Here is a 26,680-nt window from a genome sequence, read left to right as displayed (position 1 = left end):
AAATCTTTTTTGAATCTTGGACTTCTTTGCCAGCTTTGGTCATGGAGAAGTACATATATCCTAAGTACCTACTTTGATGAATTTCCACCAACTGAACAAAATCCATGTGACCACCATCCAGATCAAGAAACAGCACAATGCCAACACACCAGGAGCCCCTCCCTCCTTGTCACTATCCCTTTCTGCCACTATCCCTTCAGATTTTCCTCCAAACCCCCGTCCTGGTTTTACCAGTCTCTATCCTCTTGTGCCTGGTTTCTTAGCATTTCTTTTGTGAGATTCAGTCTATCACTTATTTCATTGTTATATAGTGTCCTACTGTGCCACTATCATACCACTTATTTATCCATTCTTTTGATGAGAGCTACTGAGAATATGCCTTTTTTCTTTCTTTTTTCTAAATTCATTACTGACATATGGTTGACATACAACGCATTAGTTACAGGTGTATGATAGAGATTTGACAGTTCTATACATTATTCAATGTTCACCATGGCAAACGTAGTCACCATAAAACATTATTATAATATTATTGACCATATTCCCTAGGTTGTACCTTTCATCTCCATGACTTACTTATTTTATGACTGGACGTCAATACCTCTTAACCTCCATCACCTATTTCACCCATCCCCCACTCACCTCCCCTCTGGTAACCATCAGTTTCTTCTCCCTGTTTGCTCGTTTGTTCATTTGTTTTCTCTTTTAGATTCCACATGAGTGAAATCAAATGGCATTTGTCTTTCTCTGTCTGACTTATTTCACTTAGCATAATGCTCTCTAGGTCCATCCATGTTGTTGCAAGATTTCATTCTTTTTTATGGCTGATATTCCTGTGTGTATGTCTATGTGTGTGTGTATGTGTGTGTATCACATCTTCTTTATCCATTTGTCTTTCAGTGGACACTGGGCTGCTTCCATAATTTGACTATTGTAAATAATGCTACAGTAAACATAGGGGTGCATATATCTTTTCCAATTAGTATTTTTGATAAATAAACATTAAAAAATTTCAAATTAGTGTTTTTGTTTTCTTTAGTAAGAAAATGGTATGACAATTCCTTAAAAATAAAAAATAGATGGGGCGCCTGGGTGGCTCAGTTGGTTAAGCGTCCGACTTCAGCCCAGGTCATGATCTCATGGCTCATGAGTTCGAGCCCCGCGTCAGGCTCTGTGCTGACAGCTCAGAGCTTGGAGCCTGCTTCGGATTCTGTGTCTCCCTCTCTCTCTGCCCCTCCCTAGCTCTCTCTCTCTCTCTCTCTGTCAAAAATAAATAAACTTTAAAAATAATAATAATGACTAAATAATAGAGATATCATATAATCCAATAAGAATATGTCCTTTGATAGAATCATAGACTTTTTTTTTTTAACGTTTATTTATTTTTGAGACAGGGAGAGACAGCATGAACGGGGGAGGGTCAGAGAGAGAGGGAGACACAGAATTTGAAACAGGCTCCAGGCTCTGAGCTGTCAGCACAGAGCCCGACGCGGGGCTCAAACTCACGGACCGCGAGATCATGACCTGAGCCAAAGTCGGATGCTTAACCGACTGAGCCACCCAGGCGCCCCTAGAATCATAGACTTTTAATAAACTTGGGTAGGGCAGTGGAAGCCATTTGGTCATAAAAGGTTTAGATTAAATTCTAGGCATTTCCATGCTTGTTCTTTTGGAACTCGATTTCCAATTTCATTTCTGAAACAGTATGTCTAAGTATTTCTAGTGTATTTAATGCTTTTTATGAACATAAGCTCGATACTTCTAGCTTGCCGTATGTTTTCCTGCCTGATGGTTAGAATATGCTGCCGTATCACCCTTCTTATCCTTTGAGGTCCAGCTTAGAGACCCTCTCCTCCATGAAGCTTGACCAATCCTACAAGAAGTGACTTCTCTCTTTTCTGAAATGCCAGACTGTTTGGTGTAACTCCTTTCCTCACATTGCCTTTCACATTATATTCTGCTCTAACAGGCACCGTCCCTTTGTAGTAGTAGTTTTTGTATCTTGGTGTAGCTTAAAAGAATACAAAGAGCCAGGGATAGTTTGGTAGACCTTTCATTAAGAGTTTTTTACAACATGATGTTCCGTATGCTGTAGTTTCAGGCACTGTTACAATGCAAACCTGATTCAGAAAGAGAGTCTTGGAGATTTTATCGGTTCCAGAATGAGAATAACGGCCCAATTTTCTCCCAATTTTATTACTCTCCCATCCATATAGAATGGAATGAGTTTCTTCACCTGATCTTATTAACCCAGGGCCGTGTCTCATTTTGGCTCTACACCACCATTGTGAACTTAGCCTTAGAACTTAGAACAGTTCAGTAAAACGAGCTCTTATCTGAGGCTCACAACATTCTATAGGCACGTGTTTGATCAATTAAGCTCTTCTGCCTTACTAGCTTGAGAAGAGAGATTAGGTGAAGGGCATCAAGTTATAAGCTTATTTTTGTTTGTTGTGTTTTATTATTTTGCTGGAATTATCAATTTTCCTTTTAATCATGATTAAGACTGATTAATACTACATCCAGGTGTATGCTACCTTATTTTATGTTCATTTTTTTCTAGCTCTTGATTTCCTTACTAGATTCTAAGGGGCCACATCTCATTTGTCTTTGTGGCTTCACTGTGTTAGGCTTCTAAAAATGTCTGAAGGAAGATCAATGAAAATGAGTGGCTTGAATGGCTTCACGAGGGAAAGACTTGCCTGGGAATCTGAGCACAGCAGAATTGTATATAGCCTTGAGCCCATTACCTCCTTCCTGAAACAAATCTGACTGATATATCAATGTCCCCCTTCTTTCCTCCAAGGATATTTTGAGGCAAAATTGGGTTATACATAACATCTTGAGCCTTTCAGAGATAGAATTAGATAAGGCACTTGCCTCTCAAGCGTTGTATAATTTAGTTAGATAGTGTCTTGTGCTTGAGTCCTCTTTCATGTGAAGACTTTATTGCAAGACTTCTTTCAAAAAAAAAAATATATATATATATATATGAATAAATGATTCAGCCTTTCTGATAATTTTGAAATGGTTTAAGAGATTACAAATCAAGAATGTATCAGGAGACTAAGTTAATTACCTGTCTCTGCCACCAGTTGCTCTATTCATGACCCTGGAGAATGTCACTTCTTTCTCTGCTCATCTTTGGCTGCCTCTTCCAGGGTGTTGTCAGAACACGTTTTCCTATTGTATGAAATAAAATCATGGAAATTCAGAGTGCATAGCATCAACAGTTCCTGGCCCACAATAGGGTCTCAGTATTTGTAGAGTAAATGAATGAATGAATCAATTGGTCTGTTTCCACCACTGCAGATTGCTGCAATATTCCCAGCAGGTGTCATTTCCCCAGCCTCTGCTTTAGTACTTCCGGTGGTAGAGAGAGCTCACTCCCTCTGAAGGCCACTCATTCCCTTTGTCAACAAATTTAATTACTATCCAGTGTCACCTTGGACCCCTGTGAGGTGTCTTCCAATTCGGCTGGGCAGTTAGTCATTGCTGTACTGCATTCCTCAAGCATCTTAGTCATATCTCTGTTGTAGTATTGATCCCGGTACATATAATACCCTGATTTATAATGCCTGTTATGTCTCCCGTTTCTCATCTATGAGCTCCATGAGGACAGAGGTGTGTCTTATTTTCTTTATACTCCCAGCTCCTGGCATAGTACAGAATAGATGAACTCCCACTGGGTTGAGGGGGGAGAGGAAAGAACAGTAATAACAGGAAGCGTATGTATTGATTGCCAACTCTGTGGTCCTCAAGAAGGAGGTACTCACCCAAGATGTACACCAAAAATGATCCATTGGGATCATTGAAGGAGAAAATTTTTGAGCTATTTCCATTTTTGTTAAGCTCCACCGTTTTATGTATGTTTTATACTATGCATACTAGTTTAATATAGCTATACATGTGGCAGACAGTCTCTCCTATGCTGTCCTGCCCACCACTCCCTGTGGTATATTCAATAAACTCCTATCTCTTTAAAAAACTACATACATACACACACATATATATATGTACACACATTGTTTAATTTATAAATAATCATATATTAGAAGGTACATACTCAAACATTTTTTCATAGAGGTACAAAGCCTAAGTTTGGGGGCCCTTAGTGTAGCTGTTTGTCAGATACTATGCTAAGCATTTTACATACATTACTTCATTCAGCCCACTGAAAATCACATGAGGTATACATGAGGTATATATGAGGTATGCATGAGGCATCCATTTTACAGATGAAGAAACTGAGGAAGGGAGAGGTTAGGTAATTTGCCCAGTCACATCAAGCTGCTAACCAGTGGAACTAGGGCCCAGACTCAGATCTGTCAGGCTTAACCACCGCCCATTGTCTCTTGGTTTTCTGCCCTAACACCTATGGTTGTACCTGAGGCACAGTACAGGTTTGTAGATTAAATAAATAAAAGGAATGGATGAATTAATCACACTGAGTACATATTAAAGCTTTCTCAAGAAAGATGAAAACAATTTCCTTTCTCACTGTAAAAGTGTGTGTTAGCAATGACAAGCCACTTAACATGCTTAGGTGACACATTAGAATCTTTCATTCCGTTTTTGTTTTCCTTTTTTCTTTTTTTTCCTTTTTTTTTGACAGAAAAACTGAAGCAAAGCACAGCAAGTCGCAATGTTCACTGCTGAGCCCACAGTCAAGCTGTGAGTCTAGTTTTCACATCTGAGTACTGAACTACCTTGTTTTTATTGAGATATAATTCATATACCATAAAAGTCAGCCTCCTAAAGAGTACAGTTCAGTTTTTAGCATATTCACGAGATTCTGTAACCATGTAATTTTAGAACATTTGCATCCCCCACAAAAGACACTGCATACCCATTGGCAGTCGCTCCCCATTCCAGACCTCTCAGCCCTGGGCAAGAGCCCATCTGCTTTCTGTCTCTGTGGATAGGCCTGTTCTGAACATCTCATACAAATGGAATCATACAATCTGTGAGCTTTTGTCTGCGGTTTCTTTCACTTAGCAGAATATTTTCAGGGTTCATCCATGTTGTAGCACATGTCAGTATTTCATGACCCTTCATGGGTAAATTACATTCCATTGTGTGGATAAGCAAAACTCTACTCATCAGGTGATGGACATTTGGTTGTTTCCACTTTTTGGCTATTATGAATAGTGCTGCTGTGAGCATTGGTGTTCAAGTTTTTGTATGAACATCTGTTTTCATTTCTCTTGCGTATGTACCCAGGAGTGAATTACTGGGCCATGTGGCCCATGTTTAACATTTTGAGGAACCACCTAACTGTTTTCCAAAGTGGTGGCATCATTTTACATTCCCACCGGCAACTCGTGAGGATTCCAATTTCTTTGCATCCTCACCAACACTTGTTACTGTCCAACTGTGTATAATGACAGCCCTAATGGGTATGAATGGTGTTTCATTGCGGTGCTGATTTGTATTTCTCTAATGACAGTGATGCTGAGCATCTTTTCTTATGTTTATTGTTCCCCCAACTATTTCTTCTACATTTAAATTATTTCTGTTTCTCTTTTGTTTTAGTATTTTTCATTAGAAAAAACACTCATTAGATACTCATTAGAGTATAAATTTTTTTCTTCTTGTGATACCTGTTTTGTCTCAAGAACTCTCAAAACATATTAAATACTCATGGAATCTCCTATTAGAGATTGCATGGTCTCTCAGGGTGCCAGGCTGCTGCAGCCGCAAATTATAAAAATTTAAATGAGTTTCCACTAGCAACTTTCCAGAAAATGTCTACATCACATTATTAGATCACAAGCTTTCATAATCCCCTAGTTATGATAATGACAGTACTTTATTTAAAACTTTTTAATGTCGTAGAAACACAAGAATTTTTTAAATTATATTTCCTTAATTTTTTACATCCCTATGAGGCAGAAAAGAAGAGAAGACAGTAGCTGTCTCAAAGAGTCCTCCGAGAAAGTAAGTATAGAGGTTTGAGTATCTAAAAAATTCTAGTGTGTCATGAAACCTTTTTGAGCACAACCAGTGTTTGCAGATGGGCAAGAAAATTCCAAGATTGTTTTAAGTTATATGGCAGTCCCGGATGTAAATCAGTACTCACAAGTGATGCTAACATTTTAGCAATGTTAAAATTAACCTTTGCCATCAAACTTGGTTTTAGACCACAGAGAAAGAAAGGTTTTTGAAAATTCCATATGACAGTTTCTTCCCTGTACATTGAAAGAATATTCCCATTAGCCTCTAAAGATTTGTAGTAGTATTCTTGGGGAGAAATATACCGGACAGATTACATGCATATATATATATATATATATATATATATATATATATATATATGCATGTAATCTGTATTACATATATATAGTATTATATATATGTATATATATAGTAAAGTCCAGTTCAGTGTGTTTGTTATAGCTATGAGGTCTTTATGGCTTTCAGAACTTACTTGTTCCCATCTTAAGATTATATTTTATTTGGTGGCTTTTATTAGCATCAGTCATTCTCAATCTTACTGAAAGTTGAATGTATTTGGTCATAATGTTTACAGTGATGAAATTCATCAGTATTCTTGTAAACTGGATCTTCACCTGGAAAGTGATTTTTCTTTTTAAAAAAAACTTTTTGAATTTTTTTGTAGTCAAACACTGGTCAAGCGCCAGACATGAGAAATACAATGAGTGTAAGGCAATGGTGGTGTTTGCCTTTGTAGAGCCTGTAGACCACCTGTGAATCCCATAAATGATTGCATAACTGCAATTGTGATAAATGCTAAAAAATGAGCACCTTATGATTCCATGAGAGCACTTACTGTGGAGGGGCTGACCCAGTTTGTGTTTGTCCTAAAAGGCTTCCCTGGAAGATGACACAATTTGGGACCCAAAGGGCACCTAGGAGTTAGCCAGTATGTGGGGCACACAGGCTAGCATGTGCATAGGCACTAAGGCAGACATGAGTTTGATGCTCTTGAGGACTTTAATGAAAGACAGTGTGGCTGATGTGCTGGGAGCAAACAAACAAAGTGAGGCAGGTGGGGTAGGCATTGTATAAGGGCACTTTAAGGGTCAGGGCATCAGTCAGTGGAGAGCCCTTGAAAGGGATTAAGGCTGTAGAGTAACATCTGTTGGTAGTGAATAGAATAAATTAAGAATGGCCAAGTAACCCTTTGCTCTGTCCCTTTCTTCTCTCTTGGTCAGGAATATGACTGGAGGAACTATCAGCCCAGCCAGATGAGTGAATCTGAGTTGCAAATGCTGGCCAGCCTGCGGCGGCAACAGAATGAAGAACTGGAGGATATGGGGGCTTCCCATGGCCTGAGTGCTTCCCAGGTGGACAACTGTAATGTCAGCATTAGCACCAGCAGTGACGACACAACCACCTGGAACTCCTGCCTGCCACCTGTGAGTCTAGGGATTTGCATCTTTGTTTATTGCCTTAATGGCAAGCAAGCTTCTTTCTAACAAAGCCCAGCGTTGCCTGGGAAAACTAGGGCCAGCATGAGAACATTCCCCATGAGAAATATTTAGAGCTCATTCAGGAGCGCCTGGCTGACTCAGTCAGTAGAACATGCCATTCTCGATCTCGAGGTTGTAAGTTCAAGCCCCAGGTCAGATGTAGAGATTACTTAAAAATAAAAATTATTTAAAAAGAAAAATATTCAGAGCCCATTTTAGGTCTGTCTTTTCTTAAATTGTCTTACCTTCAGGTAATTGTATGGTGATATATACAAACATACATTGAAAGCAAAAAAGAGTAATTTTACTGTCAATTCTGGGTATCTCACTGTATCCCCAGCTCCTAGCACAAGCCCTGGCACACAGAAGAGGGTCGATATTTGTTAAATGAATGTTTATTAAGTAAATGAAAAAGAAGGATGTTTACTCCTCCCTGTGTCTAAGGGCCATGGTAGGCATTGCAGATGCTTCAGCAGCTTGTATTTTCCCGTACATTTATACAGTTAAAGCCCTTTTAAACATGGCCCACCATCCTCACTATAGGCCAGCCAAGGAGCTGGATCAGGTCAGGGCCTTCCCATTCTTCAGGTGAGGAAACTAACCTATCCTGGGTCCAAGCTTCCACACCTGGTGAGTGGTGGAACCAGAGAAGAACCCAGTGTTTTGACTCAGTCCATTTTCCCCAATACTGTCCTCAAGGATCTTAAGGCTGAATTGGAAGGACAAAGCAGAAGCACTGACAGAACAGTCCTATACAGCTTTAAAAACGCCATAAGGCAGAATAATAAAATCAGTATTATTATAATAGTGGTAATTAGAGCTACCATTTCTTTAAGTACCTAGAGACATTTTAAGACCTCCATTGGCCCAAGGAAATTTACTTGTAGTTTACTTATATTTACAATAAGGTCACATTCAACATCAGATCAAACATTAAAATACACTGTGATCCAACAATAAATACAACTTTTTTACTATACAGTTTTTGAAAGGGAATATAAAACTGAGTAACTGATTTATATTTATATAAAATTATATAAAGGTTGAGTTCAAGTGTAGTTGACAGTGGATAACATATGTTTTAAGTATTGAATTAAATATTCATTAATTTTGCGATTTTCCTTCCAAGAAATTTTTTTTCCCAAGTCTCCAGCATCTTTGTAGGTCTTAGAAATCTCAGATGATCTGGCACTAGGCCTTACATGTGTTATCTAATCCATTCCTTACTGCTGTCCTGTGTGGTAAATGCTGTTGAGTTCCCATTTCCAGATGGGAAAATTGAGACTCTTGAGTGAAATGATTCAGCCTTAGCTTGGCAGGACTCCTGAGTCTGAGCTTCTAACCACCATGATAAAGTGACTTCTCAATGTGGGACTTAATTTGCCAAATAAGTGCTACATCCAGCAGAAGGTGAGATTTTTGCTCTGGAGAGTACTTAACAAGTCTTCATGGAGGACGAATTCAGATTGGCTCTAACAAGACGTGGGGGCAGGCTTCTCTTGCCTTAGTTATATTTTCATTAAACTGAATGATCAGGCCTGTGTAACTCCTCCAGCAGCCTTGGTGCCAAAGAGTATCTACCCCTCCTCCCCCCCAAAGAAAAATATTTCTGTGTGCTAGTTACTCAGAGTATCCTTGGAGCCAGAGCTAAGAACATAAGAATAAGTTGCAGGGGCTCCTAGGTGGCTCAGTCGGTTAAATGCCCAACTCTTTTTTTTTTTTAATTTTTTTTTTTAACATTTATTTATTTTTGAGACAGAGAGAGACAGAGCATGAACGAGGGAGGGGCAGAGAGAGAGGGAGACACAGAATCGGAAGCAGGCTCCAGGCTCTGAGCCATTAGCCCAGAGCCCGACGCGGGGCTCGAACTCACGGACCGTGAGATCGTGACCTGAGCTGAAGTCAGAGGCTTAACTGCCACCCAGGCGCCCCAAAATGTCCAACTCTTAATCTCAGCTCAGGTCATGATCTCACAGTTCATGGGATCAAGCCCCTCATCAGGCTCTGTGCTGACAGCATGGAGCCTGCTTGGGATTCTCTCTCTCCCTTTCTCTCTGCCCCTCCCCAACTTGTGTGTGCACTTGCATGCACCCATGCTCTCTCTTTATCTCTCAAAATAAAATAAATAAACTTAAAAAAAAAAATAAGTTGCAGACTTTTGCCAATATAATTTAGAATGGAATTGAAATATGTCCTTTCTTATAAAATAATCCTTAGCAGTCATTTAAATGGAAAGTAAGAAAAAGAACAGTGGCCCCCTAAACAAGCTCTTTCTGTCATGAAGTAACTTGGAGACCAGCATTACAAAGGGCAAACTGAGGAATGATTATTTATGGACTGAAAAGGCTGAGCTCTTGGTTGCCCTGGATACGGTGTTCTCATCCCTGTCCTGTTCTGGCAAGGACTGAAGTCCTCATGCACAACAACTGCTCCGCTCTAAAAGTGCGTGGCCAAAAATAACATCGTTGGTAATGAACTTAATAACCCCTCCATTTGACCAAATGAGAAATTGAAAACAGTCTATTTTTTAGACAGAGAAAATAATTGAAAAGCCTACCTTTGGTATTCATAAGATATGTTTATTATTGCATCAAATTCAGCCTATTTCAATATTGGAACTATCACCAAATGGAAAATTGCATTTCTTAATGAACACTGCATCTTGTTGTTCATACAGAGTTTAAATAGAGCAATTTGCAAGAACCATTGTGGTCTGTCTGAGAGCTCATGCCTTTCCCTTTAGAAGTTGTACAGGGAGGGTGAAAAAGAAGAACAAACTCATAACTTGATCATGATGGTCTCCTGCTTTTTGTGTATCTCAATGGCGCCACCATCCACACTGGCACTCAAACCAGAAATGTGGAGGACACCTCCACTTCTCCCACCCCTTCATTTCCAAATCCCCTCACCACCTAACACCATAGCTTTGGCACTTTATTTTCATCCACATTCCTTCCATAGTCTCCTGGCTACCTCTCTGCCTCCAGGCCAGGCACCACAGCCTGATGGTGAGGAGCCTCTGCTCTGAGAACAAATTGCCAGGGTTCAAATCCAAGCTGTGACCTTGTAAAGCACTTGGCACTGTATCTGAGGCATAACAAGCATTTGGTAAATTAAGGTTAGTTGTCATTATTATCTTTATTATTCACACTAGTGTCTTCCTAAAGCCCAGATCTAATCTTATCTCTTCCCTGCATAAAGCCTTTCCTAGCTTCCCATTGCCTCTTTGTTTAGGCAAAATACAAGACTCCCCATGATCTGAGACCTGCCCCACTCCCTGGGCTCATCTCTCACTGTTCCTCAGCTTTCATTCCACACTTTTGGTCCAAGTTATAACTTCCAGAACACACTCTACACACATCCTTGTACCTCATACCTGATTATCTCTTCAGACTTAGCTCTAAAGCCTGCTGTAGCTTCGCAAGGCCTCATTGTAAAAGACCTTCCTTTCTGCTACTAACAGACAGGAATATCTCCATTACACTCTTGTTCCCGAACCCAAGTTCACCTGCCCATCACCTGAAAGATCATTACTGGAGAGATGAGTTTGGATTGGAAAGGGTAGGGGCACCTGCGTGGCTCAGCTGGTTAAGCATTTGACTCTTGATCTCAGCTCAAGTCTTTGAGCCCCACGTTGAGCCCATGTTGGGCCCTGCATTGGATGTGAAAGCCTACTTAAAAAAAAAAAAAAAAGGAAAGGAAAGGAGTTTGAGCTTTATTCAGGAGGCCAGCAGTCAGACCCTTGGCCAAAAGGCAACTCCAAGGTTTCCGCATGGCCCAGGAGTTTTTAAAGGAGGTTAGGGTAGTTAATCAGCAGAGTGAGTGCGGTGGCCAGTAACATCTGTTGATCACACGCAGACTCGATGGTGCCAGCTACAGACATTCTCTCAGGACTCCGGGGTTGTGTGAGGGAGTCCAGTTCTTGTTTCGTGATACACAGAAGCACTGTTCTTTCCACAAAGGAGGGCAAGTTCTACAGCTACACAGAGGGAGGTCAGTAAAATCTTTTGTGTGACCTGAAAAAGAAAAACATTTTGCCAAAATTTGCTGGGCTAGTCGGAAAGCCAGGGTGACTTCAGACAGACTTGCTGGCCTCTGTGGTCTGGGAAAGTTCTGGTCCTTCACTCCTCAAGACCAATGGTCTGCAAATCTCAAAGAAAGTATGTTAGTTCTGTTACAGATCAGGGGCCTTCAGGCAGCAAGTAAGGAGTGTGTTAACTTGAAGCAGCCCTTAAGACCAGCTAGAGTGCTGTTGTACTCTCACCTCAACCTAGCTTATCTGTCCCACATTAATTCATTCCACACACTTGTTTTTTGCTTTGGCTTTTGTTTTTGAGTGGTACAGTATGCTGTGAACTGTGCTGGGGATACAAATAAGGCTTGACCCAGCCTTGAGATGTTCACTGGGTTGGAGGGAGGTAGAGAGTAAACAGCTACCCGTAAGTCGGGGCAGTAGTGATAAGAGAATAAAGAGTTCTGTAATAGATACAGAAGAGAGGCCCACATCAGAGGGAACAATTAATTCTACCTGTTTCACAGAGAAGACTACAGTTAAGCCAGAGTTGAAGAATGAGTGCACGCTCACCATGTGGAAAGAGGGGGAAAGGAATTCCGAGTTCTGAAAAGGAACAGAATTGCATCTATGGACGTGAGGGTGGAGTCTCTCCTTTAACAGGATAACCTCTTTGTTTCTCCGTCACCTTAAACAGAACTCTTTGCTTATCCCACCATCACTACCAACCCCTACCCAGCAGATACACAGAACTCCCCCATACTTTGGCTACACTGTGCAGCTTGCACAGATCATGTGATGCCCTTGTCCAGATCATGTCAATCATGTCATTGCTCATCATGCTTTTCCCTATGCCTGGAGACCCTCCACCCCTCTCCTCTACCTGGAGCACCCCTTGTCTTTCAAGGCCCAACTCAAACATAACTGCTTCATGAAACCCTCTTTGACCCTCAACCACCCTGCACAGATTTATTTGCTTCCTTCTGTGGGTTCCCATTATCTTCAGGCTCGGTGTTAGCATTTACCACATCAGGGAACCATTGTTAGCAGTGTGCCCCAGGCCTGGTTGTGAGTTCTTGGAAGGCAGGACCGTGCTGAGCCCAGTGCCTGGCATGAGGTCACCTTCAATCACTGGTTGTTGGTCACAGATTGAATGAATAAACCAGAAGTATTAAAAGGTTCTCCTTTTTTACTCTACAATAGCATAATTTTCATCAAAATTCCAAAATAAACATCAACTTGGCTTTGCTTAAATAAACCCTGACCAATGCAGGTAATATTTTACATTCAAGTTTGATAAATGGATATTAAATACACAAAGGAAAGAAATCTCTCAGGGCTTGATGACCAATGGTTTAAAAAGGAGATTTAAGCAGGTCACATTCAATTTAGCATCTTTGCATAACTACTTCACACACTGCAGTCTGAAGCCCAAAAGCCTATGCAAAGTAAAATGAAGAGTCTTTAGCAAAATCTATTGTGTTTACTACCAGTTTTGATTCCTCAGCTTTTCTCAGCATCTGTACAGTTCAGAGTAATATGTACTGTTTAAAAGGTGTTTAGACATAATAAATTAGTCATTTAAAAGTGTAATTAAATGTAACCATATTTCTCATAGCAAATTGGCTTTTGTAGGCATCTTTTGCTAAATAAATCAAGCCTACTGAGAAATCCATTGGCCTTTGACAGACAAATTTTTCAAAGTTTCTAACTTAGAACCAAATTCAATTAAAACAATACTTTACAACTTCTGTGGAAACCAGGCTACAAGTAATCAATTTTGGAGGGTTTCCGTTAGGAGTAGCTCTCATGAGATTTATTTAAAAACTTGGCTCTGGGAAGTCTTAGGAAGGGAGTTAGGAGTTGCTTATGATGGATTCTTAAATGAATTTTATTTTGGTGAGGGCTTTTGATTGACAATAGCATAAAACCGTGTCATAGGTAGGTGGGTATGTGTATGGTTTCTTTTTAAGGAAAAAGAGTAGCTATTAATGGTAGCAGCTTCTTGCCAAAAGAATGTAGACCCTGCATCAGCCAACCTGAGCTCAGATCCCAGCTCTTCCATTTACTGGCATGATCGCCTGTAAACTTAGGAGTAGTAAAAGGGCTTCGTTTTATTGGCGTGGTGAGAACTGAATGGGTGTGGGGAATGCACATGCCCAGTGCCTAGCAGAGTACACACACAGCTCTTATCTGCTGCTCCCCCAAAGTTATTCTCCTCAAAGGGCCACCGGAGTGATCAGAAAAGATTTCTAGGACATTTCCCTTTTTTGTGACCGCTGAGGGCTCTAAGGATAGGTAGAGGTTCTACTATGCTTGTTTGGATGTGAGCTTAACCACTGAAATCCAGACTTACCCCTCAGAGCTTTACAAATAAACCCTTCCGTTATTTTATTATTTCACTCTTTCATTATTTCTCTGTCCTGCCTTTACCCTAGATTCAAGAAAAGCATTCCTCATGTGCATGCTACCCTGTAGGCAGATACCCTAAAGCCATCATTCCTTCAAGTTAAGAATTCCCATAATCTGGGGCGCCTGGGTGGCGCAGTCGGTTAAGCGTCCGACTTCAGCCAGGTCATGATCTCGCGGTCCGTGAGTTCGAGCCCCGCGTCGGGCTCTGGGCTGATGGCTCAGAGCCTGGAGCCTGTTTCTGATTCTGTGTCTCCCTCTCTCTCTCTCTGCCCCTCCCCCGTTCATGCTCTGTCTCTCTCTGTCCCAAAAGTAAATAAACGTTGAAAAAAAAAAAAAAAGAATTCCCATAATCTAATATCAAGCACATAACTCTCCTCAGCTTGTTTAAAAAAAAAAACGCTCATCGCATGCATCCATCAACATGGCACATTGCAGAGCATACTATTTGGAGAAACCAGGCAAAATGCACTTAATAAAATTACAAGCATATGGTGAGGTTCTCAGACAAGTTATTTATGGTCTTGATTAACCTTGCAACATTTTTGCCATTTTCATAGGTTTTACATAACAACATGAAAATATTGTCTTTACCTTTTAACATGGCAGGATTATCTTATCTCCTGTTCTTTTATTTAGCCTTCTCTTCTCTCCCTCACCCCAGAATTTCTAGCAGCTTGATCATGGAGAAGCAAAGCTTCTTGTGCTCGTGGCAAATTTTAGGAATTTGGGTTTTCCTGACACTAGTGCATAGCAACAGCGCCACCAAAAGGACCAGGGCCTGCGTTTCTAGGATCTGTTCCATCTCTTTGCTCATCAGCATATCAGCGTTTTACATAATGATTGCTCGCTGCTACGTGTCCAATATATAATATATTGGCATTTCAGGTTCTTTATACTTAATAGCTCTTAATTTGTTCTGATCTACACATTCATTAACTTCTCAATTCTCTTTGGGTGTAATGAGTTTTCTTTTAATTCTCCTGAACTAAAAAAGGTAAGGAGTTGGTTGTGCTAAGCTGCAGATAAATCTGATGAGCAGATGTTCTTATACCACTATAGAAATGATATATGAAAACTGATATTGGAGTCAGTGTAACACTGAAATGTGTGAGGAGTTCTGTGTTTAGTGACTATGAAAGTCACCCCGTGAAATAAACCGCCCTCGTTCTCAGAGTGTTTTCTATTATATCTTATGTTTGTCCCAAATTTAACAATATGGCAAAACTTACTGTCTTTAATTTTATTTTTTTATTATTTTTTAATGCTTATTTTATTTTAAAATTTTTTTTTTCAACGTTTATTTATTTTTGGGACAGAGAGAGACAGAGCATGAACGGGGGAGGGGCAGAGAGAGAGGGAGACACAGAATCGGAAACAGGCTCCAGGCTCTGAGCCATCAGCCCAGAGCCTGACGCGGGGCTCGAACTCACGGACTGCGAGATCGTGACCTGGCTGAAGTCGGACGCTTAACCGACTGCGCCACCCAGGCGCCCCAATGCTTATTTTATTTTTAAGGGGGGGGGGAGGGGCAGAGAGAGAGGGAGACACAGAATCCGAAGCACGCACCAGGCTCCAAGCTATCAGCACAGAGCCTGACACGGAGCTCGAACCCATGAACCACGAGTTCATGACCTAAGTCAGACGCTTAGCCAGCTGAGCCACCCACCCAGGCATCCCTGTTTTCTTTAATTTTAAACATAAAGTGACATTTCATTAGGAAAGAAATCACATGAGTTTTATTTACGGTGAGGAAGTAGTCTTAGACGTCAGATACTTATCTCAGACCACTTTTTTTCTTCCTGCCATAAGGTGAACTGAGTTTGTCATATTTGTTTTCAACAACGTCGGTATTCACCACTGTAGGTGAACCTGTGAGCTGGAGTAAGCACTACAACCTAATGGTTAAAAGGGTAAACTGTGCTAAACTGGGTTCACATTCCCACTCCACTATTTCCTGGCTGGCATGACCTTGGGTGAACACCCAGTGCCTGAATTTCCTCTTCTTTTGGATAGTCATTAATCCTGTCTGTTTCATAGAATTGCTGCAAGGAACAGAGTATGTGCTCAGTGAATATCAGCTAGTGCTGTTCTTATTGTCATAGTTATTGGTAGGTATTGGTTGCTATTCTTTTGCTGCTTCTTATGGTGTTAATAGCCTGAATATGGCTGAATTCCAAAGCCAAAAAACCAATTTTATTTTTTTAACCTGTGCTTTCATAGAATATTACCTACCTAGAAATAGTGCAAATAGGTTTACTGCTGCATATGTATCGAAACATACCTATTTCCATTTGTGGATGGAGACATGTGGCTTCAGACAGCCCATCACACTTCCCCCATCCCCACCCCATCACATTCAGAGAGCTTTTAGAAACCATTAGGCACTTTCTCATTCATTCTGATTTGGATCTAGGAAAACAAAAAGACCTCACGCTAGTGAAAGCACTGCCCTTTCAAAGCATCAAAGCAAAGTTACGGGAATTGAAATATCTTGGAGGGGCTTTTTAGCTGCATCATTGCCATGATCCCTTCCAGTCCCTGAGTCTGATCATGCAATAGGGAGACATGTACAGAGAAAGGAAATTGAGGCCACCTGGTTTTGGGACCCACCCCAAAACAAAACGTGCTTCCTTCCCAGACGGAGTCACTAGCGTTGGGGGTGTAGAAGTCAGTTCATAGCAGTTATGTGTGTAAGTCAGAATGCTCTGCCATGATATGCCATCACTAAATTGAAGTTGGTTATTGAATAAAATATCTAGGGGTGACAACTTGGTAATTCGCTTTCAATACTAAAAGTTAAATTAAGGAATCAGGTATTCAGACCGAGTTCCATCACCCTACAATTATTTTAACTGAATTTTTTTCCTTTACCTTTCTGTCCATTCCCATCAGCAATCTTTACTACTTCAAAACATTTCCACTGGTTATTTTGTTTGTTTGTTTTCTAACACTAAGAAACCACTATTCATGGGAATCTTTTGTTGACTGTGTTCTTTTTCACTCCTTGTATCACTGGATCAGTTTTTTTATATAGACAGGAGCAGATGTGGAAAGGGTCAGTCTGTGTAGTCTTAAGTGAGAGCTAAGTCACAAACAAGATAGGACTCTGTAGCCGTTTCTATTCTCCAGAGGGTGGAGTAAGTCATTTGGAATAAGGGGGTTGGAGACAGGTGTAAATAGAATTAATGGTATAAAATTGAGAAGATGGAAATTTGCTGAATATCAGCACTGTGGTACTTAGAGAGTTATGGAAAGGCCTCTGGAAGTGAATCAGGGGAGGCCCATTCACTGGAGGCCGAGTACAGCTGAAATACTGGACGAATACCAATGAACAGATTATCAAGAGTATTTCTGCAACCATGTGAGATGCTCTAGAGAATCCGTTAGGCCCTTTGCTTGCTAATTCCTTTCTCTGCTGTGAAATAATAAAGCCTAAATCATAAAACTAAATTTCACTTGCAAATTGCTGGAAGTCTTATTTCTCCAGTGAGATCAAATATGTCTTATGACATGTTTTTCCTTCCACTGTTTTCCCAGCTGTTGTTTCTTATTACTGAGATGGTGATGCATTGATATCGGTTCAATTACCAAAGTATCTGAGTGCATTTAAATTCATGGTGCATCACAGAGAGTCAGGCTAAGTGACTGTGATTATCAGACAGGGTGTTTGATTTAAATTAAAGGAACACTTCCAAGAGATTATTTATAGAGGGAGACAGTTTACTCCAAAGAATTCCCATGACCCACATCTTTAATATTTTAGGACCCGTTAAAATAAGAAGTATGTGGAAAATAAGGAATATGAGCTCTGTATGTACAGACACCATTGCCATACCGTTTCCCTCAGTTGGAGTCAGCCCTGTGGGGCCACATTATGGGTGAAAAAGGCTTAACACCAACGCTGTTGGGTAAGGAAGTAATGGAGATCCTCTAAATGCAATTCAAAAATATATACCAAATTCCAGCTTGTAATAAAATGAGAATGTTAAAAAATGTTTTTTGTATTAGAAGTACATGGTTGTTAACCACATGAGAAAAATACTGCAAGCTGATGTTCAAAAAGAGATATAGTGGAATTGTCTCCCTTTATAGAACCAAGGAAAAACATCAAATTCCATTGGAGGCAAAAGTTTAAGGCTTATTTGGGGATGTGGTAGTTTAGTGGTGCTTTGAAATAGTAACTTAAATGTTTTTTGTGGAGGGAAAAGTTGAGATTTCATATTTTTCTTAGGTATTGGCACCGTTTTGTTTTTTGGGTTTTTTTTTCCACTTTACTGATTAGTGCTTGAGGTTTTATTATGCACTTGGGGAAAATGACCACCTTGACCTAAGATTTACATACGTAATTCCATTAGTGAACATTCAGGCTATCCTTGCAAACTTGATAACATTGAGATATAAATATATATTCCCTATCTCTGGGTCTCTGAGTTATTGCTGATACTTACTGTGCAACATTAGCTCCATGAAATATCTTCTATTTTACCGTAGCTGGAAATATCAATGAATGTTAACAGCGTAAAAATTCCACAGGGAGGAAGATTCCACGTGTGAATTTTACACCATAGATGCGATCTAGTGCAGTGACTGGCCATTAAAATAACATGTGTTTTTCTCATGTGTACCACCGTGTTATTTGCTGGATCTCCCAAAACAGCCTTTGAGTCTTCTGTAAAATAAACAGCCCCTCCTTGCAGATCGTCCCTCAGGAAAAAATGACAGCACTGAGAGTGCATGTGAAAGTATATGTAAAGAACACAACACTTATTAGCACCTCACAAGTGTTTTTCTTTTACAGCCCGTCAACCAGGGTCATCATTATCAGCAAGAAATGAATCCACCTTCTCCTTCTAATCCCCGGTAAGAATCATTAATAAGCTAAGTGTCCTTTAAAAAAAATTATTTAAAAGATTGTGCAGGGTGCCTGTGTGGCTCAGTCGGTTCGGCATCCGACTTCAGCTCAGGTCATGATCTCACAGCTCATGGATTCAAGCCCCACATCAGACTCTGTGCTGATAGAGCCTGCTTCAAATTATGGGTCTCCCTCTCTCTCTGCCCCTCCCCTGCTTGTTCTCTCTCTCTCTCTCAAAAATAAGTAAACACTAAAAAAATGTTTTTTAAAGATTGTGCATTTTTCTTGTTTTCCCAAAATTGTTTTCCAAAACTTCCAAAGAACTTCCAAATTTCTTTTCCTTAGGAGTCTAAGTTCAATCTACTTTTTGTTATTGAGAATGTGGTGTGATGGTTAACAGTCTACCTGGGTTTAAGTGACACCTCTGTCTTTTACTAGCTGTGTAAGATTTTTGAGCAAGCCACTTAACTCAAGGTCACCCAGGCATAATAATTACTCCATACTCTTGGGATAATCATATGAACGAATACATGAAAAATTCATAGCACAGTTTTCGGCACACAGTGAACTCTCTTTAAGTGTTAATTTATTTCGTATTATTCTATTTGCATAGATACTTGATTTTAATTGGTATGTAATGTTTAGTACATTTTAGGCATGAATTTTTTTGTATTATCTGGTCCCTTTAAATTTATCAAGATAGCTTATATCAGTTCAAAGGCCATTCTCTTGTTTTCAAATTTCAAAAGCTAATAATCTCAAAACTATTTCATTATTTCAAAAATGTCATTGACATTATGCATCATTTGTCAATATAGAAAAACCTCATTATTGGGGCATCTGGTGTCTCCGTTGGTTGAGCGTCCAATTCTTGAGCTCCGCTTACGTCATGATCTCATGGTTGGTGGGATCAAGCCCCACGGCAGATTCTGAGGTGATATCGTTGAGCCTACTTGGTATCCTCTCTGTCTCCCTCTCTCTCTCTCTGCCCCTCTTCCCTGCTCATGTTCACACATGCACATCTCTCTCTCTCTCTTTCTCTCTCTCTCTTTCTCAAAGCCTATTATTTTAGGCTCACTAAAGCAAGCAAATCTGAATTTGTGTTTTGAAATATATGTAGTATTAAGTGATTTTCTAAACTAAAAAAAATTTATCAGTACAAATCCTTATCACTTTATCACTATTTATTAAATATTAGGGATTTATTGAAAGTCAGTCTATCTTGAGCTCTACCCACAGGATCTTGGTTATTATAACGAATCTCATTATCAAGCCCTCTCACCTATACTGTAAGAGGTCCCATCGCCATGGAATGGACCAAAACACCAGTGATAGTATGGTAGCTCTGGCTCTAAAGTGTAAAGTTTATTTCAGAGTATCTGAATTAAGACTCATTGGTTGAACATATCAAAAACAACTTAGCTAGTATTAAAAGAGAGACAGACTAAGACAGAGAAAGGGAGGATTTTTCAAGTAAGAATACAGGGCTGTCTCCTGGAACCCAAGGGCAGCCAGGCCTCAGGAAGGGTATGGTGCTGGAACACTGAGAGGCAGCCAGGCATTTCCTCACTCCATCTCTGCTTGCTTCTTCCTGTCTGTTCCATTCTGGTCTCAAAGCACCAGCTTTCTCTGTTTCCAGTCACATAGGGCTGTCTGACAGCTCTTGAGTTTATGTATTACAGTTCAAAGTACGGTTCAAAGTACACGCCCAGCCTGACAATTCCTACTTTCCAGGAGAGAGAATGTGATTGGCCTAGCTTGGGCCAAGTATCCACTGTTGGTCCAATCAGCAATGAACAGCCCACCAAGCCATGTAAAACTGACAGGAGACCACCTACATGGTTTATAGGACTTTCAATGGGGCCCAGAATATTATGACATAGGCAGAGTAAATGTTCTTCATTAGTAATCACTTCTCAGTGTTGCTGGTCTATACACATGATCTAGTCATTCTCTCATGTTATCTAGTAGGGGGAATTGCCACTATCATAAGTAGATATAATACAGAGTTCAAAATTGAGGTCGTAATTTCAGTGTATATAAAAAGATGTTTTAACATTCTGAAAATCAGTTGGCTCTTGACATGTAAAATGTGTCTCTTACAATCCTTCAGCTCATAAACATTTTATCTGTGTATGAGTAAACTTTTAAGGTAACTGGAAATCCAATGTCAATCCAAATTATAAGTAGTCAGAATTTATAAATCTGAACAAATGAAAAGTGAGACTAAGGTGTGTTAGGAAGTGGAGGCTTTTGTTTCCATAAAAGGAGAAGGAGGACCTCTCATCCTAAATCTGCTATTAACCCAGCATATGATCTCAGACAAGCCTCCCAACCCGCTCAGACCTCACCAATAATATGAACATGTATTTAAAAGAAAGGATTTGAGTTACATGCTCTCTTAGGTCACTTCCAGGTTCCTGATTCTGTGGCTTTGATGAGATTCATTATAGACTTTACGTAAGAAACCCAGTTCTACCATCAGAGAGACACGGCCCTATATAGAAAATACATCTCATAATGTTGGATTAATTTGTGTTTAGATGTAGTAATATATAACCTTAAACATCTCTTTTAATATTTGATTCCCAAAGATATAATATAGGAAAATTCACCAACCTAACATACAGCGTATTTTATTTAGCCAATTAAATGTTCATTCATTTAGGGAAAATTAATTTACATTTTTACATAATAAAATAAAAAGCCAAACTCCAAAGCAAAAAGTAAAATGCTGCCAACCCCATTTGCCAGCAGGTTATCCAACAGTTTTCTAGAAAATTATTGTTTAGTTGTTCAAAAAACTTGCAGATTACATGGTTTGGCTCTTGGCTCCATAAATCCATCAGCTTGGAAGAATTGGCAGAAAGACATTATTGGACCATAAATAAAGACAATGATAAAATTATAAGGTCAGCATAGATGATCATATAAAAATGGGATAAATTGAATCCTGTAATACATGTAATTTAACTTAAAATAGAAAACTATGAGTCTTTTAAGGTTTGTATTTGCTACATTTCTTACAAATAGATCTCACACCTAGACCCTAAATACAAAACTTTAAAATTAAACTTTAAATTTAAATGATACTGATAATGAAGATGGAAAAAAAAATGTAAGAAATGAAAAGACAAGTTTCCAAGTCTTCCCCTTGGATAAACAAGCATCTAACCTGAATCCCAGATTGAAAGTTCTGCCTACAAAGCCTCTAAACAACACACAAGAGGCAAGTAGTCTCTTCATTTCCTGAATTAAGTGCAGTTGTGGTCAGAGTAATGCAAACATGATGGGGAAGGGGACATATATGGATGCAGGTGCATTGAGAGAGCATGCGGGTGCCCTGTGGGACGGGAAGTGGCCACACCAGCTTCAGTGACCTGTCTGCAGCTACTCCAGAGACCTAAGAACCTAAGATTTGTACCCACACTCATTCTCATACCCATACTCGTACCCGCGCACATACATATATTTAGAGAGGCAGTTTCCAATTAGCTTAATTAATGTAACAGAACAATCAATATCTCCAAAGTCTTTCATTTACATTTTGCTCTGGGAACATTCTTATCTCTGCAACATAACTACCTTCTTAGTTTTATGTGCTTCTGATTAAGGTTAAAGATAGCATGCAGTCCACAAAGCAGACAAATTTGGGTTTTGAAGAGTTGACTCTAGGATGCCAATAGCTAAAACACTACATATATTCATAGATTGTTTTCCTCAGAGTATAAGAATCTACTTGCACTCACAGGGCAATGCTTGACATTGGATGGAGTGGGGATACAATGGTAATCATTTCCTGAGAAATTCACAGTCTAGGAATTGAAATACACATGGTTCACCTCATCCTATCCCCTTGTGTCTAGATTTTCCTAAAGGCAGCATCTCAGATTCTGGGGCCCTCGCCCCCAGTGTCCACCCACACTGCCGTTTGAGACCGTGACAGCCTCTATGACAAGGTGCAGACATAGCTAACATAATCCAATACAGTTTAGAGGCGTGTTGGGTAGGAGGAAACAATTTCACAGTTCATTCATGTTGAGAAATGTTTCCTAGCATGTAAACTTACCTGCTACCAAACGAATGCTGTTTGCAGCCTTAAGTCATTTATTGTAAAATGCCATCTGTTGGTTTGTGGGGTTTACAGCTGTCCCTCAGGCACATCCATTTATGTGTTTATGTAGATTCTTCAGAACAGTTTGAGATATTTTTGTTCAGAAATGGGTTTTATAAAATAAGCTGTGATTATATTCTGGTTGTCTGTTCATGTGGATGGAGTCGATAACCAGTCTTCCATTTCAAATGATGATTATACTTGGTATGTTTACAACTCATTGGAAAATTAGGGGGAGGAGGGAAGGTAGTCAAAGGCTCTGTAAGGTTCTCAATGTTTATAGAAATAAACAGTTTAGAAAATAATTCCTGAATGCCCAAACAGTAATGAATGGCATGGTCTTCTGAAGTGTTTGCTTTATGATTTATCGCCTATCTGTAGTTTTTTTTTTTTAAATGTCACTGCCGATTGTGTTAAGGCTTGAATCCTTTGCAGCTTTGCCACATGTTTGTGTAATATAAACATACTTATAACTATAATTAGATGATAAAGCCCTGCGGACTTTGACAAATGATTAATAACCACTGACCGCAGTTCACGCTGGCTCAGCCAGCCTGACTGAGGCAAGCTGGCCTGTCATCGTAACCTACAAGTACTACTCTGGACCGATCGCAGTGGCTTCATTTTTCTTTTCTCTCCAGTTGTCAGGACTCACATCTGATATGCTGCTCTGTTGCTTAAGCCTTTTTTCCCCACCAACACAAAAGAGAGAAAATGTATAAATGAATAAAATTAAATACAGAACTTGCATGCCATGTTTCTCCTCAAATGATTAAGTTTGAATCATTTTAAAACAAGTAAGTCGGATTTTTAGCAAATGTTTCTCCTTCAGACCAAAACACAACAAAGGATTTCCTGATTAGCTGTGCAGTTTCTCTAAACTAGTTGTGTTAACCGTTGTTTTCGATTATCTGCATTTTTGCATTACATCTTAAGGATCCGTGGATAAAACCAAAGGCACCAGTTTTTAGTTGCATCCTTTCTCTTGTTAGCTTCAGAAAACCTGTCCGTATCAGCGACTCTCATTTCATACCCCCATCCCCAGAAATTCACACCCGCTCATCTGAGGACAGAGATTCTGGGTCCTCAGAGCCCCCAGACTGGTTGAAGCTCCTTGACCGTCATTGCTGTTGGAGCTCCAAATTCCCTGAGGGCAGGATGGCATCATGTTCTCTCTCCTGGTGCTGTTCAGCCGGACTGGCTTGAGTAGGAGCTCCATCAGGATTTGAGCTGAGGGAAGCAGAGTAGAAGTATGCCCAGATAACACTGAGAAATGAAAATCTTCATCCTGAATGTTAACAAGTTAAATGTCAAATTTTTTCCCTACATCTTGGCAAGAATTACCCTTTCCTCTCCTGAAAATAGGATGACAGTGGTATTACTTTATTCATAAGCAGGATAACACTGTGTTTTTAGGAGAGGTTCTTCTTTGGATAGAGTTTAAATCTAATTTCCATGCGTGTTCCACTCCCTGCTGACCAGAGATCCCTAGACACTGATAACCGTTAGAAAGGCCCTAATCTTTAATATGTGGTATACTAGGTATTATTTATACAAGCTATTTAATAATAGCTTCCAATGCCTTCCATATTCTAATGACTCTGAAAGTTATATGTCCAGCCCTCACCCTCCCGTGAATTCCAGATTCATCTATCCAAGCTGCCAACTTAACAGATATCCACTTGGATCTCTAGCACATACCTCGAATCCAAGCATTGGTTTTCTCTCCCTCTACACATCTTTTTTTTTTCTTCCCCATCTCAGAAAATGCACCATCATCCCCCTTTTATTCAAGGCAGAAACTGAGAGTGCTCCCTGCTTCCTCACCCTGACCCACTCCATGTCCTTCCCCAGCAGGTTTCCTGGTGATCCCTCCACCAAAGTGACACCAGATCCAGCCGCTCTCTCCACTGCTGCAATCCCAGCTCCCATTCCCCTCACCCCTTACCTGGACAAATGCCATGGCTTCGCACCTGCTTTCTGTGCTCCTTCAGCCCCTACACTCTGTCCCCAATCAGCAGCCAGAATAGTGGCATCACATCTAAACTTGAGCCAAGCATGGCCTCATGCAAAACCTCCCAAACGTTGCCCACTGCTCTTAGGATCAGATCGTGCTCCCCACCCTCAGTGCCCACCACCCAGACCATGTCTCATACCCCTGTGAACCGTGTTCACTGTGTATCAAACACCATGGCCATGTCCCTTTTTCCTGGACACTGCAGGCTTGCTTCCACTTGAAGAGATTTGCATGAGATGGCCCCTCTGCTTGGAGTTCTCTTACGCTAGAAAAGACCCTAGATAGCATCTTCTTTCTGTCATTCAGGGCTCCATCTAAATGCCATCACCTCAGAGAGGTCCTTCCTTAGCAGCCAACCTAAAATAGCCCCTGTCCTGTCAGCCTCATGACATCATCTTTTTTGTTTTTGTTTTTACCACAGTGCTCCTCACCACCTGGTATCTTCTTGCTTGTTTGCCTGTTGTCTACACACACACACACACACACCTCCAGAATACACTGGAATGTAAAGTTCTTGGGTCTGGGGACTTTATCTCTCCTGCTCACTATATCCCTGGCTCGTCAAACAGTGCCAAGCACAGAGACGCTCAAAAAATATGTATTGAATCTCACAAGAATGAATTTCCCCATCTCCCTACACCAGCTGCCTCACCATGGATTGAACTACTAGCTGGAACCCAGAAAGAAACACCTACATACTTTCCTCCCTTGAGGGCCAGTGGGAGCTGGCCCTGTTCTTACATGTAGCAAATGAAATCTCATGAAATTATTTTAGATGAGCCCTTAGAAGATAGCCACAATCTAAAGTCTCCAATAAAGTATCATTTTAAACCTTTCAACAGAGACAGTTTTCTGAAATTGAACTCCTGTGTTTTTTTCTGTATTCTTATTGGAAATTGCTCATCTGTATTTGCCTACACAAATACAGATTTTGTGGAGCCAGGTGCCACTTGCCAGAAATGTGCTTGGGTTGCCCCTGCTGCAGAAGATGTGCCTAATCCTCACCAGGCCAGCTGAATCTAGACACGTATGTGGAAAAGAAGCAAAAAGGTACATAGAGAAACAGACAGAGAGAGGACTTGAGCTTATGGAGCTTGTGCCCTTTAAATTCAAGGGACTCCTGCCCTTCCGGCTCCCCAAGAGGTTTTCAGTCCACTGGTTGAAGCTTTACAACAGACTTTAAAAACACATGATACAGGGGCGCTTGGGTGGCTCAGTCAGTTGAGCAACTGACTTCGGCTCAGGTCATGATCTCACAGATTTGTGAGTTCAAGCCCCGCATCAGGCTCTGTGCTGACAGCTCAGAGCCTGGAGTCTGCTTCAGATTCTGTGCCTCCATCTCTCTCTGCCCCTCCTCTACTCTTGCTGTCTCTCAATCTCTCTCTCTCTCTCAAAAATAAATAAAAATAAAATGAAAAAAACACATGATACAAAGAGACCCAGCTGGGCCCCTGCCCTCCTTGGTCTACAGCAAAGGCCCAGCTCGGAGTGGCCCTACCCTGGAGAACAGTCCAGCTAAAGGCACTGATAGTAAGCCAAATCCCTTGAGAATCATCTTGCTTCTCGCCTTTGACCTCTCTGCCCCTAGCACCACTCCTAGGCACAACTTCGGGGATACCCTTCCCGTTGGGTTCCAGCAGTTCACTAACAGAGCTGGGCAGCTGGTGGTCCACTGCCCCATCACTTCTCCTTCCTCCTCCCTTGGCACATGCCCAACCCACTTTGAGTCTGGCTCTATTATTATCCTACCAGAGCCTGTTAGCTCAGATTGCACACCTGCTCCCATCACCCTGTCCCAGGCCCTAACTGGCTGGCACCCCTGCACACCTGAACAATA

At 40.6% G+C, this 26,680-nt stretch overlaps 1 protein-coding gene across 5 annotated transcripts in view; it reads left to right on the top strand.

Moving 5' to 3' along the window:
• Positions 1 to 26,680, top strand: part of CFAP20DC (CFAP20 domain containing) — a 239,001-nt gene that overhangs the window by 172,387 nt on the left and 39,934 nt on the right. For 2 of the 5 annotated variants that reach the window (XM_043587804.1, XM_043587803.1), the window contains exons 14-16: positions 5,896 to 5,940; positions 7,179 to 7,382; positions 18,659 to 18,720. In XM_043587804.1, the coding sequence (XP_043443739.1) occupies positions 5,896 to 5,940; positions 7,179 to 7,382; positions 18,659 to 18,720 (311 nt within the window). Of the gene's footprint in view, positions 1 to 5,895; positions 5,941 to 7,178; positions 7,383 to 18,658; positions 18,721 to 25,264; positions 25,683 to 26,680 lie in introns of those variants that run through there. The other 3 variants (XM_043587807.1, XM_043587805.1, XM_043587806.1) reach the window with 2 other exon arrangements.

The sequence above is a fragment of the Prionailurus bengalensis genome, chromosome A2 (genome assembly GCF_016509475.1).
Source record: "Prionailurus bengalensis isolate Pbe53 chromosome A2, Fcat_Pben_1.1_paternal_pri, whole genome shotgun sequence".
Classification (NCBI taxonomy): domain Eukaryota; kingdom Metazoa; phylum Chordata; class Mammalia; order Carnivora; family Felidae; genus Prionailurus; species Prionailurus bengalensis.
This window is presented reverse-complemented; position numbering and strand designations above follow the sequence as displayed.